The sequence below is a fragment of the Bombina bombina genome, chromosome 5, assembly GCF_027579735.1.
Source record: "Bombina bombina isolate aBomBom1 chromosome 5, aBomBom1.pri, whole genome shotgun sequence".
In the NCBI taxonomy this organism is placed as follows: domain Eukaryota; kingdom Metazoa; phylum Chordata; class Amphibia; order Anura; family Bombinatoridae; genus Bombina; species Bombina bombina.
In genome coordinates this window covers 77357603-77370446 of record NC_069503.1, presented here as the reverse complement: position 1 = coordinate 77370446, position 12844 = coordinate 77357603, and the positions used below count along the sequence as shown (strand labels likewise).

At 37.2% G+C, this 12844-nt stretch overlaps 1 protein-coding gene across 1 annotated transcript in view; it reads right to left on the bottom strand.

The window, feature by feature from the left end:
- The window catches only part of LOC128659911 (gastrula zinc finger protein XlCGF26.1-like), a 109230-nt gene extending 98399 nt beyond the window's left edge, over positions 1-10831 (bottom strand). Inside the window, exon 1 of the mRNA XM_053713496.1 lies at positions 10717-10831. Coding sequence (XP_053569471.1) covers positions 10717-10735 — 19 coding nt within the window. The 5' untranslated portion in view covers positions 10736-10831. The remainder of the gene's footprint in view (positions 1-10716) is intronic.
- Positions 10832-12844: the final 2013 nt, after the last annotated feature.

The following is a 12844-nucleotide window of genomic DNA, read 5'->3' as shown; positions in this document are numbered from 1 at the left end:
TTTGTTTAAAATTACATGCTCTATCTGAATCATGAAAGTTTATTTTCGCCTAGACTGTCCCTTTAAATAATCTCGCCATCCCAGAGACCTTTAGATATTCTGCACCATAATGTCCATCCTCAGAGGGTTTGTTTTACAATGACTTAGTTTCGCTCATCGAGTGCTTTGTCAGATGTCTCTGATGAAGTCACAATAAGAGGTCACGATAATGCTGCATCTTTCTCTCTGCCCCACTTGCAGGGGGCAGAGAAACATTAAATGGCTTCAACATTAAAAGGGAAAAAACACAATTTTTTTCTTTCATGATTTGGATAGAGCGTGCAATTTTAAGCAACGCTCTAAATTATCCATTATCAATTTTTCATTGTTCTCTTGGTATCTTTATTTGAAAAAGCAGAAATAAAAGCTTTGGAGCCAGACCATTTTATGTTGAGAACCTGGGTTGCACTTGCTGATTGGATGGCTAAATGTAGTCACCAATCAGCAAGCCCTATCCAGGGTACTAAACTAAAAATGGGACGGCTCCAAAGCTTTCATTCCTGCTTTTTCAAATAAAGATGCCAAGAAAATGAAGAAAAATTGATAATAGGAGTAAATTAGAAAGTTCCTTAAAATTGCAGCTCTATCTGAATCATGAAAGACAATATTTGGGTTTACTGTCCCTTTAAATAGTGAGTCAGTGAGGTTATTTCTGTGTGTTTATTGCATTACTAGTCACTGTACGTTTGTGACACACAGATAATATCCCGGCACACAGCTGATATAACAATACTATTAGACATTAAATAGTGAGTCAGTGAAGTTATTTCTATGTGTTTATTGCATTATTAGTCACTGTACATTTGTGACACATAGATAATATCCCGGCACACAGCTGATATAACAATACTATTAGACATTAAATAGTGAGTCAGTGAAGTTATTTCTATGTGTTTATTGCATTATTAGTCACTGTACGTCTGTGACACACAGATAATATCCCGGCACACAGCTGATATAACAATACTATTAGACATTAAATAGTGAGTGAGTGAAGTTATTTCTATGTGTTTATTGCATTATTAGTCACTGTAAGTCTGTGACACACAGATAATATCCCGGCACACAGCTGATATAACAATACTATTAGACATTAAATAGTAAGTGGGTGAAGTTATTTCTATGTGTTTATTGCATTATTAGTCACTGTACGTCTGTGACACACAGATAATATCCCGGCACACAGCTGATATAACAATACTATTAGACATTAAATAGTGAGTCAGTGAAGTTATTTCTATGTGTTTATTGCATTATTAGTCACTGTATGTCTGTGACACACAGATAATATCCCGGCACACAGCTGATATAACAATACTATTAGACATTAAATAGTGAGTCAGTGAAGTTATTTCTATGTGTTTATTGCATTATTAGTCACTGTACGTCTGTGACACACAGATAATATCCCGGCACACAGCTGATATAACAATACTATTAGACATTAAATAGTGAGTCAGTGAAGTTATTTCTATGTGTTTATTGCATTATTAGTCACTGTACGTTTGTGACACACAGATAATATCCCGGCACACAGCTGATATAACAATACTATTAGACATTAAATAGTGAGTCAGTGAAGTTATTTCTATGTGTTTATTGCATTATTAGTCACTGTACGTCTGTGACACACAGATAATATCCCGGCACACAGCTGATATAACAATACTATTAGACATTAAATAGTGAGTCAGTGACGTTATCTCTATGCGTTTATTGCATTATTAGTCACTGTACGTCTGTGACACACAGATAATATCCCGGCACACAGCTGATATAACAATACTATTAGACATTAAATAGTGAGACAGTGACGTTATTTCTATGTGTTTATTGCTTATTAGTCACTGTACGTCTGTGACACACAGATAATATCCCAGCACACAGCTTATATAACAATACTATTAGACATTAAATAGTGAGTCAGTGACGTTATTTCTATGTGTTTATTGCATTATTAGTCACTGTACGTCTGTGACACACAGATAATATCCCAGCACACAGCTGATATAACAATACTATTAGACATTAAATAGTGAGTCAGTGACGTTATTTCTGTGTGTTTATTGCATTATAAGTCACTGTACGCTTGTGGCACACAGCTGATATAACAATACTATTAGACAATGAAAGTATACGGTAAAGTTGTTTTCCTAGGAATAATTAGTCAGTTTATATTACAGTCTCAAGGTGTTTACTGTCCCTTTAGTCAGATCTAGCTTTGTGCTATCTTGTTGTGAGTCCTTGTTTAATGAAGAGAACATTGTGATAAATTTGCCAAGATATTGATTATCTAAAATACAATTTTTATTAATTATTTCTGTTATTAATTAAAGAGATATAAGGGTGCAATAATGTTTAATCTGTTAGATCAGTTTTAAATTGTACCACTGATTGTATATAACTATGTATTTAAAGGGACAGTCTACAGCTTGGTCATCTTAAAGTCTTACCTTAGATTAAGCTGCAAACAGCCTCCTGCACCTTTTCTATATCATGCAGTAGGAACAGTAAAAAAAAAGTTGTTTCTGGCCACTTTGAAATGGCTGCCAAGCTCAGCCCACTGATGACATCATGATCTGGGCTGCATATGGCATCCAATCACAAAAGGCTCACTAGTTGGATGGAACAGACTGTCATTGCTATTCAGCAGAGTGCCTAGATGCAGCCCAGATCATGATGTCATCAGTGGGCTGAGCTTGGCAGCCATTTTAAAGTGGCCAGAGACAATATTCATTTTAAAATAACTTTTTTACTGTTCCAACTGCATGATATAGAAAATGTGCAGGAGGCTATTTGCACCTTAATCTAAAGTAAGACTTTATGACAACTAAGGTGTAGACTGTCCCTTTAACTCCTGCAAAGTCAGCTATAGAGCAGCAATTAACTACTGGGAACTAGCTGAGCATATCTGGTGAGCCAATGACAAGAGACACATGTGTGTAGCCACCAGTCAGCTCTCAGTAGTACATAAGTTTAACAGAAGTGAAATAAAATCATAAAATTACACATTCTATCTGAATCATGAAAGTGTAATTTCCTATCCCTTTAAGTAACAGAAAATGTCTGTGTATAAAGTCTTGCTGGTGATTAATAATCTGGGTTGGTGTAGGTGGGGGGTTAATTTGATATTGTTTTATGTACTGTTAAAGGGACAGTAACGTCAAAATTAAACTTAAATGGATTGGATAGAACATGACATTTCAAACAACTTCAAATACACGTGCACGCCCCTAAGCTCATATAATATCAGCTTCCTAGGTTTACTCTATAACAAAAGATACCAAAAGAATTAGATAATAGAAGTAAATTGGAAAGTTGGGTAAAATTGCTGCTCTATCTGAATTATCAGCGTTTAACTTTCACTGTCAGATTTGGCTTCTGTCTGATGTTGTTTTCCTAATTATTCTGTGATATTGGGTGTTTAATTATACAAAAAACACAAAATACTGGTCTGGATTACAATCACTTTTTATTTGCATGAAAAACATTGTATCTCATTATGTAGTAAACAGCAGCATTACATGATATATGCACACATGGTATAAATATACCTAACGCTTGTGCTCTTGATACAAAGGGATTTATCAGACATATAGGGCGCGATCCGATATAAGGCGTAGTTTTCAGCGCAAGCGAGGGAACCCGCGTCGCCCGTAGTTTCACCTCGCACATCAGGGTATTACATATACCCTGCCTAGCGATGTCCAGAAACAAGCGTAAGTACAAATTTCTGGAGTCGCTAGTGAATTACGACACTTTAGAAACTGCCGGCGCCTAAGAAAAGTTAAAAAATGTTTTAAATCTCCCGTAACTGTCTAACATGCCTCCCAAAAATAAGCCCGATACGTATACCCCTATATCCGCAATCCCCCCTCTCACTCCTAATAATAAATGTATTAACCCCTAGACCGACAACCTCCCACAACGCAATAAGCCTAATTATTAACCCCTAAAACGCCATAGCCCACACCGCAATAAACCTATCCTAGTATTAACCCCTAAACCCGGAGCCCACCACCACCTACATTAATATGTATTAACCACTAAACCGCCGCTCCCGGACCCCACCGCACCTAAATAAAGTGTTTAACCCCTAAACTGCCGCTCCCGGGCCCCGCTGATACCAACATTAAATTTATTAACCCCTAATCTGACCCCCCTACACCGCCGCCACCTACATTAAATTTATTAACCCCTAATCTGACCCCCCCTACACCGCCGCCACCTACATTAAATTTATTAACCCCTAATCTGACCCCCTACACCGCTGCCACCTACATTAAATTTATTACCCCCTAAACCTAAGTCTAACCCTAACACCCCCCTAACTTAATTATTATTTAAATAAATCTAAATAATATAACTATTATTAACTAAATTATTCCTATTTAAAACTAAATACTTACCTATAAAATAAACCCTAAGATAGCTACAATATAATTATATATAACATTGTAGCTATTTTAGGATTTATTTTTATTTTACAGGCAACTTTGTATTTATTTTAACTAGGTACAATAGCTATTAAATAGTTAATAACTATTTAATAGCTACCTAGTTAAAATAATTACAAAATTACCTGTAAAATAAATCCTAACCTAAGTTACAAATACACCTAACACTACACTATCAATAAATAAATTAAATTAATTAACCACAATTAGCATAAATAAAATACAATTAAATTAAAAAAACTATATTACAAAAAACAAACACTAAATTACAGAAAATAAAAAAATTACAAGAATTTTAAACTAATTACACCTAATCTAAGCCCCCTAATAAAATAAAAAAGCCCCCCCAAAATAATAAAATGCCCTACCCTATACTAAATTACAAATAGCCCTTAAAAGGGCTTTTTGCGGGGCATTGAACTTCAATCCGATTGGCTGATTAAATCAACCAATCAGATTTTTCCTACCTTAATTCCGATTGGCTGATAGAATCCTATCAGCCAATTGGAATTCGAGGGACGTCATCTTGGATGACGTAATTTAAAGTAACGTTATTCGTCGTTAGTCCGTCGGCCAGGAAGGATGCTCCGCGCTGGAGGTCTTGAAGATGGAGCCGCTCCTCATCGGATGGATGAAGATAGAAGATGCCGCTTGGATGAAGATATCTGCCGGTCCGGATGTCCTCTTCTGCCCGGATAGGATGAAGACTTCTGCCGGTCTGGATGTCCTCTTCTGCCCCATCGGGTGAAGACGGCTCAAGGTAGGGTGGTGATCTTCAATGGGGTAGTGTTAGTTTTTTTTAAGGGGGGATCGGGTGGGTTTTAGAGTAGGGGTGTGTGGGTGGTGGGTTGTAATGTTGGGGGGGATTGTTCTTTTTTTTTACAGGTAAAAGAGCGGATTACTTTGGGGCAATGCCCCGCAAAAAGCCCTTTTAAGGGCTATTTGTAATTTAGTATAGGGTAGGGCATTTTATTATTGGGGGGGGTTATTTTATTAGGGGGCTTAGATTAGGTGTAATTAGTTTAAAATTCTTGTAATTTTTTTTATTTTCTGTAATTTAGTGTGTTTTTTTGTAATATAATTTATTTAATTTAATTGTATTTTATTTTAGCTAATTATAGTTAATTAATTTATTTATTGATAGTGTAGTGTTAGGTGTATTTGTAACTTAGGTTAGGATTTATTTTACAGGTAATTTTGTAATTATTTTAACTAGGTAGCTATTAAATAGTTATTAACTATTTAATAGCTATTGTACCTAGTTAAAATAAATACAAAGTTGCCTGTAAAATAAAAATAAATCCTAAAATAGCTACAATGTAATTATTAATTATATTGTAGCTATCTTAGGGTTTATTTTATAGGTAAGTATTTAGTAAGATAAGTATTTAGTTTTAAATAGGAATAATTTAGTTAATAATAGTTATATTATTTAGATTTATTTAAATAATAATTAAGTTAGGGGGGTGTAAGGGTTAGACTTAGGTTTAGGGGGTAATAAATTTAATGTAGGTGGCAGCGGTGTAGGGGGTCAGATTAGGGGTTAATACATTTAATGTAGGTGGCGGCGGTGTAGGGGGGTCAGATTAGGGGTTAATAAATTTAATGTAGGTGGCGGCGGTGTAGGGGGGGTCAGATTAGGGGTTAATAAATGTAATGTAGGTGGCAGCGGGGTCCGGGATCGGCAGTTTAGGGGCTAAACACTTTATTAGCTATTGCGGTGGGTGATTGCGGTTGACAGGTAGATAGACATTGCGCATGCTTTAGGTGTTAGTTTTTTTTTTTGCAGGCATTTTAGGGAGTTACGGTGCTCCCATACTCAGCGCAAGGCCTGCTATGGCTGCATTTTATGGCAAGGTGAAAATGGAGTAAGATTTCTCCATTTTCGCCACGTAAGGCCTTGCGCTGGATATTGGAAACCGGTTTACGACGCGGTCACGTTAGCCTATGGGAGTAAGAATTGCGGGCGACGGGTGAAATATACGGGCGTAAGTTGTATGCTACGCCGTATATGTGATACCAAACCCGCGCAAAAACCGGCGTTGCCGGCTTTTGCGGGAGACGCTGCATATCGGATGGGGCCCATAATGTCCCTTTTAGTTATAGTAGCCATTTAAATTAAACTGATTATGGTTAATGATATTGTGTCTCATGAAATAAAATCAGTTTCCCCTCAGTAATTCCTCTGGTATATAACATGTACAATGCTAAAAACTTTTTCCACAATCTGTACATGTAAAAGGCTTTTCTCCTGTGTGAATCCTTTCATGACTTCTCAGACTACTTATTTGTGTAAAACATTTTCCACACTCTGTACATGTGAAAGACTTTTCTCCTGTGTGACTCCTTTCATGAGTTTTCAGATGATTCATTTGTGTAAAACATTTGCCGCACTCAGTACATGCGTGTGGTTTCTCACCTGTGTGAATTCTGTAGTTTTCTAGTAGACGAGACTTCCATCTAAAGCTTTTCTCACACTTTCTCCTTTGCATTAATCATTTGGCTAGACTGTAGACTTTTACCTTCTTTAATATGTTTTGAAAACTCAGTAAATATGTGTGGTTTATCCTCAGGGATAATAATTTCCCTAGATAAGGCATAAATGTTGTCCTCTTGTTTGATGACTGAATTACTCTCTGTACATAGTGATTGCTGCCCAGTTCCTGCTAATTCACCATCTCCTTTAAATATCTGATGTGATAGCCCCAATGTTTGTGAAAAGTCATTGGTGTCTAAGACTGTAGTAAAGGATAGATATGAACTATTGACGTGTTTGTCTACATGAAAAGAAATGGAATAAAAAAATAAGAATGTTTATTCATTTATAATATAATACATCTAAATAAAAAGATTATGTTTTATACTCAAAAATGACTTCAGTTTTCTATTTTTAAATGTATTTACCTGTAAATCACAAATTAAAAAAGCATGACATAGAATGTAAACATTACTACATCATAGTAAACTAAATTACTAATGAGAACAAGTTATAGGGCCGCATTAAACAAGGTGCGTGTGGATAATGTTCTCTGCCAGGGAACAAGTACATCTGTATTCTGGGCAAGAGAGGTGGCATCCACCATCCTCAATTTAACATTGCACAAGCAACTGCAAATACAGCCCTGTCAGGCTCATGCTCAACCAGTTGGGCGAGAACATGATATCTTAATCATCACAGATGATAAAAAAAAATCATCACAGACTAATCATCAGTGTGAGATGGTTTGAGAGGGTAAGAAGCAGTGACCTTATGATAATCTTTAGCTTTCAGCTGTGGTTGTCCTACTTATATAAACAGCCAAAAACTTTATTAGTTTAATAATACTTCCTGTAAAATTAAGCACACAAATCAGTGGTGGTTCTGGGTTGGGGAACACTGGGGGAGTTGTTCCATGAGCGAGGTCAGGGCAGGGGAAGATGGAGTTGCAGGTAATGAACCAGGTCAGGGGGTGAGGTTAGGCATTTGTTGGACATGATCTGTCTAAAAGGACAGAGGGGGGGGGGGGGAGTAGTATTTTTTTACCCTCCTCCTCAGCCCAATGGAGGTTGCTCCATCTTTTTAACCTTCACTGACACAAATGTACTTAAAAGATGCAGATATAAATATAATAATTTATTTGTTTAATGAGTGATCTATTCTATTTTCCCAGTAATTAACCCCTTAAGGACCAACGACGTACAGGTACGTCGTACAAAAAATGGTAGTTAACGTCCAACGACATACCCTGCATGTTAGTATTTTCAAGCGGTGGAAGCGATCCTGATCACTTCCAGACACTTTCATGCAATTACAGTGATGCCTCGATATTGAGGCATCCTGCAATAACATTGTTTAGCCATCCGATGCAGAGAGCCACTCTGTGGCCCTCTCTGCATCGGCCATCAATGGTCACAATCGTTGGTGGGTGGGAATCGATGGGCAATGTGCGTCAGAGGTGGGTGGGATCACGTGCGGGGGTGCCGGGAGTGGGCAGGGATGTGCGCACATGCATGGGGCGGGTGGGAATTCTACACTATGGTACAATTTTTTTGTAGGTTTTTTTAGGGTTGGTTATTGAGGGGGGCAGCTACACTACAGGAAAATATTTAAAAATAAAAAAAACATACCAAATTTTATGGCAAACTGGGTAATGGCAGACAGCTGCCAGTACCCAAGATGGCGCACAATATTGTAGAGGGGGAGGGTTAGAGAGCTGTTTGGGGGGATCAGGGAGGTTGGGGGCTAAGGGGGGATCCTACACAGCAGAATATGTTTTAAAAAAAATAAATTAAAAATAAATAAATAAAAAAAACCTTTTATTTTAGGACTGGCAGAAAGTCTGGGGGGACAATTGTGGGGTGGGGGAGGGAAGAGAGCTGTTTGGGAGGGATCAGGGGGTGGGATGTGTCAGGTGGGAGGCTGATCTCTACACTAAAGCTAAAATTAACCCTGCAAGCTCCATACAAGCTACCTAATTAACGCCTTCACTGCTGGGCATAATACAAGTGTGGTGTGCAGCGGCATTTAGCGGCCTTCTAATTATAAAAAAGCCACGCCAAAGCCATATATATCTGCTATTTCTGAACAAAGCGGATCCCAGAGAAGCTTTTACAACCATTTGTGCCATAATTGCACAAGCTGTTTGTAAATAATTTCAGTGAGAAACCTAAAATTGTACAAAATGTAATGTTTTTTTTTTTATTTGATCGCATTTGGCGGTGAAATGGTGGCCTATATCAATACTTTAGATTGTCTACTACACTAAAGCTAAAATTAACCCTACAAGCTCCCTAATTAACCCCTTCATTGCTGGGCATAATACACGTGTGGTGCTCAGCGGAAATTAGCGGCCTTCTAATTACCAAAAAACAAAGCCAAAGCCATATATGTCTGCTATTTCTGAACAAAGGGGATCCCAGAGAAGATTTTACAACCATTTGTGAAATTATTACACAAGCTGTTAGTAAATAATTTCAGTGAGAAACCTAAAGTTTGTGAACAATTTTTTTTATTTGATTGCATTTGCCCTGTACAGAAACAAATCTTGCCAATCTTGCTGATGCCTATCATGGATTATGGGGATGTAGTATACGCACCTGCATCGCAAACTCACCTTAACAAACTTAATACATTGTATAACTCTTTCTACCGCTTTGTGCTACAATGTAACTACAGGACCCACCATTGTGACATGCTAAAAGAACTAAACTGGCTGATGCTGGAATCCAGACGCACCCTCCATCTTTCCTGCCTTGTGTTTAAGAGCCTTTCTGGGAAGCTCCCACCCTACCTGAGCAGAATGCTCTCCCCAGCTATTCCCACCTCCTATAACCTCCGATCCAGTACTAGCACATTATTTAGCTTGTCTCAATACAAAAAGAAAGCAGCTCGATCCTCCTTTTCCTACAGAGCGCCACAGTTATGGAATGTCCTCCCGCACACTTTCAAAACTTCCCCAAGCCTAATATCCTTTAAGAGATCCCTCTCTACATATCTCAAAACAGAATGCACCTGTCATGGTTGATTATATATGTCCTACCTGTTCTATGTTAATTTTTTGCATATATTGTGTATTAGTATTGTTTTTGTATTTTATTGTACCCTATTGTATCAATTGCAATGTTTTGTGAGCCCAGGACATACTTGAAAATGAGAGAAATCTCAATGTATCCTTCCTGGTAAAATATTTTATAAATAAAAAAATAAGCAAATAAATAAAATTTGACGGTGAAATGGTGCATGAAATATACCAAAATGGGCCTAGATCAATACCTTGGGATGTCTTCTAAAAAAAAATATATATACATGTCAAGGGATATTCAGGGGTTCCTGACAGATATCAGTGTTCCAATGTAACTAGCGCTAATTTTGAAGAAAAAAAATGGTTTAGAAATAGCAAAGTGCTACTTGTATTGTTTGCCTCATAACTTGCAAAAAAACTTGTAAACACTGGGTATTTCTAAACTCAGGACAAAATTTAGAAACTATTTAGTATGGTTGTTTTTTGGTGGTTAAAGATGTGTAAGTTATAAGATATGATGAAAATAATGGTATCCTTCGAAAGTCCATTTAATGGCGAGAAAAACGGTATATAATGTGTGGTAACAGTAAATGAGTAATAGGAAAATTACACAAACACTGCAGAAATGTAAAAATAGCCCTGGTCCCAAATGGTCGGAAAATAGAAAAGTGCTGTGTTCCTTAAGGGGTTAAAGTCAGCATAATATCTATTTTACTCACCTAACACATTTGAGTTCATGCTGATAACAGGCTCCAATGTCTGTGCTCAGGAAGAAGGTTCCCTTATTCACTCCAGTTACATCAATACCTGATATCTCTCAGTGCTCTGGCCGTGTCTGTAAAAAGTATATTAAATGGTTTAAAAAGATAATAATAAATAATGGTTCTGATTAACTGTACATATGGTATAATTAAAGGGACAGTCAAGTCCAAAAAAGTTTCATGATTCAAATAGGGCATGTAATTTTAAACAACTTTCCAATTTACTTTTATAACCAATTTTGCTTTGTTATCTTGGTATTTTTAGTTGAAAGCTAAATCTTGGAGGGCCATATGCTAATTTCTTAGACCTTGAAGGCCGCCTCTAATCTGAAAGCATTTTGACAGTTTTTCACAACTAGAGGGCATTAGTTCATGTGTTTCACATAGATAACATTGAGCTCACGCACATGAATCTACAGAGGAGTGAGCACTGATTGGCTAAAATGCAAGTCTGTCAAATGAACTGAAATAGGGGGGCAGTCTGCAGAGGCTTAGATAAAAGGTAATAACAGAGGTAAAACGTGTATTATAACTGTGTTGGTTGTGCAAAACTAGGGAATGGGTAATAAAGAGATTATCTATCTTTTTAAACAACAAAAATTTCTGGTGTTTACTGTCCCTTTAAAGGCACACATAACAGTTTATGTGATACAGATCAGCTGATTAGCTTATTACATATGTGATGTTGATTCACCACAAACATTTAGTACAGTTAGCTCTATGGGTGTTATAGTTGCACCTTAAATATGAATCTTCCCAGATCTATACAACATAATGGTAGAAAATCTATTTAAGTGGGGCCCTATCACAACCTTACAAATATATTATAATCTTTATTTTCTATCATTTATATTAAACAATATTTTCTCTTGAAAGAAATGTTAAAAAATCAGTTGTTTAAATATAAGTTAAACTGCATACTTCAGTATTGGTATTGTACTTCCTACTAATTCTCACTGTCAGACATTTTATCATGTGCTCCACCCACAGTCCTTTAACTTCTCTTGATCAATATGAGTTGTGTTAAATCTCACTGCAAGGGGATGTGGGAGAGATAGGCACTAAAATGTTAATTTCAAATGTTATCTTGGATAGAGTTAAGAAAATAAAGAATTTGTGTTTACATAGAGTGATAATATATGAGATGTTCTTTTGGGAAATTCAGTCCATTTAAAAGGACCGTAAAATATAGAATTACAAAACCACAGATACATAATAAAAATACAATGCAATAAAACTTACTATGATTTTTAAAAGAGCAATAGATTGTTTTGTGATAAATGTAGTTCTGCACCTGTACCATGTGACAGCTATCAGCCAATAACAGACACACATTTTTATATAATGTGAACTCCTGCATATGCTAAGTAGGAGCCGGAGCAAACAGCTATTTTACATAAAAACTAAAGCTAAAGGTGAAATTTCCCATACACTTTATACACCGGTAAAACAAGTCATTAGAAACACATTAAAGGGACAGCAAAGTCAAAATTAAACTTTTATGATCCAAATGTAACCCCTTAATGACCAACGATGTATGGGGTACGTCCTGCAAAAAAATGCAGTTAATGACCAAAAACGTACTCCGTACGCTCTTCATCTTTGAAAGCGGTGGAAGCGATCCTGATTGCTTCCAGCCGCTTTCATGTTACTGCAGTGATGCCTCGATATTGAGGCATCCTGCAATAACAGTTTTTAGCAGTCCGATGCAGAGAGATTCTCTGCATCGGCCATCGATGGCCGTGATCGTTGGTGGGTGGGAGCTGATCCAGGGAGGTGGGCGGCCATCGGTGGAGGAGGGGGCAGGATCACGTACGGGTGTGCGCATGCATCGGAGCATGTGCGCTCATGTGCACAATGGTGGGTGCGTGGACAGTTTACACAGGACAAAATGGATCAGTAGTGAGGTGGGAAAGAGGACTGGGGAGGGTGATAATTTTAAATGAAGGGATCTGGGAGAGAGTGGTGGGTAGGATGTTGAGGGGGGGCAGCTACACTACAGAAAAATTCAATATATTTTTAAATTTAAAAAAAAAACATTTTATTTCAAATTGGGTACTGGCAGACAGCTGCCATTACCCAATAT